A 6,968-nucleotide genomic window follows, 5' to 3' on the forward strand; every position below is an offset into this window, starting at 1 on the left:
ATTCAAAGAGGACTAAGGGCAAGCCATTTTTTTCACCTTGATATCTTTCCTCTAGATTACGACTCAGTACAGAAAACATTGCTCGTCTACGTAGCTAAACGACGTTTTGATAGGCTGTATTTTCGCCACTGTCAGTTTGACTATGTTCGGCAATAAATATGCAGAAATAGAGCCTACGATGAAACCATACCCGCAGAGCCAATGTATCAAACGGTTATTTGTGTCTAAATTTAGTCTAACGGATCATTCAAATCTAGTTTGAAATAGGCAATGTTGTCATGGAAATCGGTGCTAATGTAGAGGCTGTCCATTAACCTTTGACAGCATTAGTCAAGCCGCAAGCTGGGAGTTATCCATGGGGGTAGCGTAGACAGGGGGATGTTAAAAAGGAAATTCACACTCATTTCCTTCTCGGGGTTTCGTTACAAATCAACAACATCCTGTTCTTTTGTAGATCCGCCATGCTCCTCGTGCCGTTTGTGTTTTACTGGCGAGTGTCATGAACGTCCTTTTACTATTCCACAGCTCGCCATGTCAGTAACGACTTGTCTTTTCCGTGTTGGGTGTAAAAATAACGACAAAGCGGGAATGCAAAAATAAATAAATAAATAAAGAAAGAAAGAAAGAAAGAAAGAAAGAAAGAAAGAAAGAAAGAAAGAAAAGCAGCTGCTGAAGCACCCCCACCACCACTCCGACACACACACACACACACAAATATACATACACAGGTGAAGATAAAGTAGCGTGCTACAGTCAAGATAAAAATTAATCTTTCTTAGACTAATATGATAATGAGACAAGGGTTCGCCTTAGTCGGATTAGATTACATTGCGTTTCCAGAAATTCACGTCACGGTAATGTAACTGATAATAGCCTAATTGTGAATCTTTGGTTTTATATTTATATAAGGGTGAATTGAAGTGCTGTTTATTTCTTCAGCCTAAGGTCCATTATCACGTTGGCTCACCCCACAGACGTCGCACGAAATACGGAGAGAAAGCCCAAATCATAGTCTTTACGTCTGGTGGTTTAAAGAGAACGCTCGGATTTTCTCATCTTTATTCCCAATTCGACATGCCCGTACAGGTGAAATCCCCGGGGATACAATAAGAACGTGCAGAGGCAACATAAATTAAAGTAGCAGCGACGTGAGGCACATAGCCGCCTTATTCATGTAATCCGCTCTGCCATTGCCCTTGTGCCGAAAAGACCCCATTCTTCCATTCATGAAATCCTCGTATGGCGCATGCGCAATGAAATTCGGAGCTCTCCCATTCATAAAAAGTGTAACCCCCGCATTTGCGTTGAGTCGTAATGCCCTCCCATTCACAAAAAAGGGAAAAAAAACGGCCAAAGCATCTGCGCAGTACGTCTCTAACCCTCCCATTCATAAAAAGCCATTTCCCTCATGTAGTTGCAACATCGTGTCAGAAAGACCGTGTCCTCACTGCAGAACACATTGCGCGGATGCTGGTCAGGACCTTTTTCGTGTGGTTTTACACGGAACTATCTCTTCAATATTGGAATATTACACTGCTTATTTGAGAGAACAAAATGCGTCGTTTCCCAAAGCATGTAAGTTTTGTTTTTTCCAACTAGTAATACACAGTATGTGCATGATAAATTACGACACCCTGGCGCGGTTGGTCATGGTTCCAGTTGAGATTCTGAGTCTTTTCTTCCATTTTCTAACTTAGCCAGAGTCAGCTACAAAAAATAGTTCTTTTGCAAAACGATGTCTCTGTATTTTGTCAATATTTAACTACGGTAACTACCGTGACCGTGTCGTTGTATATTTAAGAATAGAAAAAACAGGGTACATTTGCGAAAATCCGAAATTAACGATGGAATACATTATCGCCTACATGGTTTCAGCAAGTGATCTTCATTTTAAAGTACAGTCCCCGGTTGAGAGAAAGCGCTCCGGCGTTGCGCAGACGTTTGCCTGAGCGACACTACTCGCGTTCTACCAAAGCCCACTGTGTGACGCGCTACCGCAGCTCTTGCGCTCGATCGCTGTTGTAGATCAGATGATTTTTTGCTTGTCACCAATCTCCTAAAATTATTTCTTTGTTAGTAAGAAAAAAGGCATTTGGTCCAACTCGATAATTCTCATCTAAACCCATTTATGTTTGTTAAATTAATTCTGTTACGCCCGCCTGTTACGGTGTTAAATTGTCAGTATATGCACACCGTAAAGTGATCTGACAGTATTACGATACATTTTAAGATAAGAATTAAACAGAAAAGACCGACCATGAGCAAATCGCTCGGTTTCAGAGGCCAGTTGTTTCCGAGTAACCAGATAATGTACGCAAGAGCATACACAAACGCGCTGGTGAAAAGCACATAAACCCAATGCACAAGGCTTTTTATTTAGCCAAAATCCTGCAACAGGTTAAGTATTTATTTGCTGATTGCGAATTATTATACATGTTAAAATCATATTTAAGACATTAAAATGGTTTTGATGTTTTTCAGCCTTCAAGAGTATACAAAGATCGCAACGACGTGGGCGTATAGACTATATAACATTTCATAAACCAATCCATCAAATATCATTGAAGGATTCCTCCCGTAAACATATGGAGTCCTGTGTCGTCGCCGTTAATATTTGTAAATCTGACTTCCTGTGGTCTAATGAGTTGTTATAGGTGGTCTCTATTTGACGCCATAAGCACTTGTGGGTTTTGCGCTTACAGTTTCCTTAAGACGACATAAAGAACTGGTATCTCTGAATCTTGTGGTTGCCATAGCGTTGACCACACATTGCATACTTGGGAATAAGTCGATCGAAAGTGTTGCCTTTGAATTTGACTCGCAAGCTGTATGCATTTCGCTATCAACTTCAAATGGTCATAAAGGTTTCATTATGACTTGCATTTTTTTTACTGTGAGTTAAATATACCAAATTAGAGAAGGAAATCAGCACATTATTTTTATTCTATTTTGCCATATTAATTCCCGATAAGCCAGTAAGGTTGCAGAACATTGTTTTGTCATGAATAACGTAGATGGTAGTCACCGTGAACAGAAGAGATTGGGACCTCTAAGAAGCTGACTGCCTTGTCGTCACACTGCTGTCTTTTCAGGACTGCTAGATGCTGACCTGAGCTCTACTTGGTGTATGAGGGACATAGCCAACACATGGAGTCAAGGGTTCCTCACCACATTCCCGGAGTCTCCTCCTCCATCATGGTGCAGCCGTTGCTGGACAGCCGGGTCCCTTACGGCCGCCTCCACCACCCCCTGACCATCTACCCCATTGACCAGATGAAGTCGTTGCATGTGGAGAATGACTACATCGACAGCCCTGCGGTGGTTTCCCAGCAGCCGCCGAGCCACAAGGGGGCCACCAGGGGGCAGGAGGTGCTGCTGGGGACCCAGCACCCTCCCCACCCATCCCGGTGCGAGGCTCCGGACGCCACCACTCACCCCTGGATCTCCTTCAGCGGCCGGCCCAGCTCCATAAGCAGCAGCAGCAGCACCTCCTCTGACCAGCGCTTGCTGGAGCACGCAGCCCCCACCCCTATGGTCGAGGCCTATACAGGAGGCGCGGGCCACAGCCGAGTGCCAGGCGTCGAGCCGCCCAAACCACCAAGCACCAAGATGCAGGACTCGAAAGCAGGGGTGGGGGTGCCGGCCAATCGGAGCCACGCCCCGCTGTGTGAGAAGTGCGGGAAGTGCAGGTGCACGGAGTGCACGTTGCCGCGGACCCTGCCATCGTGCTGGGTGTGCAACCAGGAGTGCCTGTGCTCGGCCCAGAGCCTGGTGGACTCAGCCACGTGCATGTGCTTGGTCAAGGGTGTCTTCTACCACTGCACGGAGGATGAGGATGAGGAGGGCTCGTGCGCCGACAAGCCGTGCTCCTGCCAGCACTCGAACTGCTGCGCACGCTGGTCCTTCATGGCTGCCCTGTCGCTGGTGCTGCCCTGCTTGGTGTGCTACCTGCCCGCTGTGGGCTGCGCCAAGCTCTCGCAGAAGTGCTACGATGGCCTGAGCCGCCCTGGCTGCCGCTGCAAGAGCGCCCAGGCGGGCCTTATGGGGGCAGAAGCCAAGGCCTGTCCTTTGGAGAAGCAGGTGTCATGATGGCGCCTTCCAGCGATTGAAATGTACAAATGGAGGACCTTCGGTTGGAAGCTGCAGGGACCTTCTCCAAAAAACTCATGTGCCCCCCCCACACACACACACACACACACCACACCCAGAATTATGGTACTTAAAGGGTTCGTGCTTGATCTTTGCTCTCATGGTGCACACTGCAAGTCAGTAAAGACATTTGCTGGGACAACTGGCTCAAGTCTTTACGTGATCCTCATCAACATCTACACAGAGAAGGCCCATTGTGTCATCATCGCCCATCCCTAACCCCATGGGGTGCTCTGTGTGGCATTTCAGCCTCTGAAACACTTGCCAACACAGAATTCTGCATTTGAGCAAAGCGTCTATTTGAAAAAGGCAAATCTCTTTTTTTCTGTTTATTTTCCCTTTGGGTGGCTTGGAACAGTCAAAGTAAATATTACACGTAGAAAAGCATTCTATGCTTTGGCAGTCCACCCATGGATCTGACACCAAGGAAAGGTTTCAGTGCATTGCAAGTTAATAACACAAGCTATAAATCGAAATAACTGGACTTTACCTCTATGCCCACTTATAAGCTTGTTATAGAGCTTTCCCTCCTTTTCTGAGGTGATAATAGGAGGCGATGTTGTTAGGTTGAAGTTCCTTTGTTACAAATAAATGCAATCTAGTATATTGGAGAATCTGTATGAGACCACGTTTCACCACTGCACGACAGGATGTTTCCGGTTACCTTAGACGCAGGTTTGTGCCGTTTTGATGACAAGTCACTTTCACAGATCGATTTAAAATGTCACACCATACATGAACTTCCGCATTATTTCTTCCAAATAATAGCAGTTTGACTTGTAGAGGAAAAACTTCACCTCAGGGAGCATAATTTTCACATTATTATGTACAGAGTATAATTTCAACTCGGTAGCCAATTTAATAAGAAACATTTGCTAGACAGGCAAAGGTAACCATTTAAAAGAAGCTATTGCATTGACACAAAATGCATCCATAAACCTCTGGAGAGATAGGTCAGTAGCAGGGTTATCTATTAACCTTGTCATTTGTACTGAGGCACCCAGGACTAAGGGCAAAAGCACAGCGTTAAGTACAATGGCCTGTACAATTCCGGTGTAATTTGCGAAATTCCTCTAGTTTGCCATGCACCAAGCCCCCACCAGCCATATCATATGACAGTGCCCTACTTTGGTTTGATCTGCTTCCCTCATATAGATTTTTGTGGTAAGTCTCTAGAATTACAGATATTTTGGCCAAAGGAGTGCACCATAGAGTTCTAGCTTGTAAACCTTTTCTCATTTTAAGTGAGCATACTTTATCACAATATAGCAAAATAGTTTGACAGCAAGCTCTTAAAGGTACGATGACCTGTTTTGAAGGACTGTTCAAATCCTTAGGTGTGTGTGGGGGGGTAAAACCCGTGTTTTCATATATAGAGCTCTCACTCATTTAATCAAGACTTTGGACCACCGCATATCCTTCTGCTTGCACTCGTCTCTGTTGCACAAATCAGAAAAGCAGAAGAACACTACTGTTCTTAGTCTTGAATGTATAAGGCTAGGGTTTAAGTCTTTGCAATCTAACTTTTGGGTAGGTGCCAAAGTAGTGATGAACAAGGAGGCTTTGCATAGTCACATAGGAAAGAGTTGCAAATATATCATCGATAGCCTAGATCTAGAACTATGCAGGTTACATGCTCTTGTAAATAGTGTCAAGAAATTAGCCGTCTTAAGATGCATTTCAAATGTCCTAAAGAATTGCATGGTACAGTTTTAATTACAATTCAGTACAAAAATATATAGATGAATATAATTTTTTTGAGGGGGATTGGGTGTGGCTTGGAGGTAAAAACGATGTGGTTGTGGAGCAGAAGGCTGGGGATTTGGGTCTTTCTATTACAAGCACTTGATTTAGAAACGTGTGCCAGGCAATAAAAAATACCTCTGTTTATGCTAGCCATGCCTCATTAGCACGAAAGGCAAGGCTAATTCCTGGTTCCTCTGTGCCCCTGAAACTAGATTTAATTGAGTTCACTGAAGGAACACCATTTCAGCTCCACGATAACTATTTTTCTCCACGGTAACCCTTTTCCATTTGTATGTGTTTGTTGTGGCCATGTTTTTTTTTTCTTCTTTTTTTGACCTCCTAAAATGGTGAAACATCTTCTATGCTTGATTGACATATCCAGCGGCTGTGCGTGAACTTGTCTGGGAGGGAAAGAGAACCCTCTCAAGTAACATTCCATTCCATCTTATTCAAGATTTCTAGCTCTTTTACCCCCACCGCAACACACGCACGCTCGCACACACGCGCACATGCACACGCTTACTTTTCCCTGATATTTATGTGTTTTTTCCCCCTCTTTCTACCCTCTCAGCCACAGAGCAGCCGTGCCGTGGCTCCACACTACGAGCTGTGTGTTTGCATTGGTGCAGTGTAACCTGACCTTTGCAAAAATGAGCGATCTTCCTTTCCACAGTCCCTTAGCCGTGTTCAGGTCGCTGTGGTTACATCTTTTCTTGTGGTACACCTACTTGGCCACTAGGATTTCATCACGTGATTTTTTTTAGCTCAATTAAGCAACCTTCCGATCTGAGCTTGTATTCTGCATTTCTCTGGCTTCTGCATTCTTAATGTTGATAAAAGAGCAATGTGCTTCTGTTTTGTTTAAAAACAAATATAGCAAAAAGAAAAAACTCACATACAAAAATGTCCCTTTATAGATATATTTATTTTGAAGTTCTATTTTATATAGTATTTATTTAGATGCCTACTTTTGTTTGTGAATAAAAGCTTATGTCAAAACGGAATGTACATTGAAATTGAAATATATATATATTGTTAAATATAAACAGCTGTGGTGTCGTTTCTTTATCATC

The 6,968-nt window shown here is 43.8% G+C and overlaps 1 protein-coding gene across 1 annotated transcript; it reads left to right on the forward strand.

Moving 5' to 3' along the window:
• The first annotated feature begins 1,422 nt into the window (after window positions 1-1,422).
• Window positions 1,423-6,062, forward strand: spry4 (sprouty homolog 4 (Drosophila)). Its single transcript, XM_027023050.2, has 2 exons — window positions 1,423-1,575; window positions 3,093-6,062. The coding sequence occupies exon 2, from the start codon at window positions 3,148-3,150 to the stop codon at window positions 4,087-4,089; it is 942 nt and encodes a 313-aa protein (XP_026878851.2). The 5' UTR covers window positions 1,423-1,575; window positions 3,093-3,147; the 3' UTR covers window positions 4,090-6,062.
• Window positions 6,063-6,968: the final 906 nt, after the last annotated feature.

This window comes from Electrophorus electricus, chromosome 6 (genome assembly GCF_013358815.1).
Source record: "Electrophorus electricus isolate fEleEle1 chromosome 6, fEleEle1.pri, whole genome shotgun sequence".
Taxonomy (NCBI): domain Eukaryota; kingdom Metazoa; phylum Chordata; class Actinopteri; order Gymnotiformes; family Gymnotidae; genus Electrophorus; species Electrophorus electricus.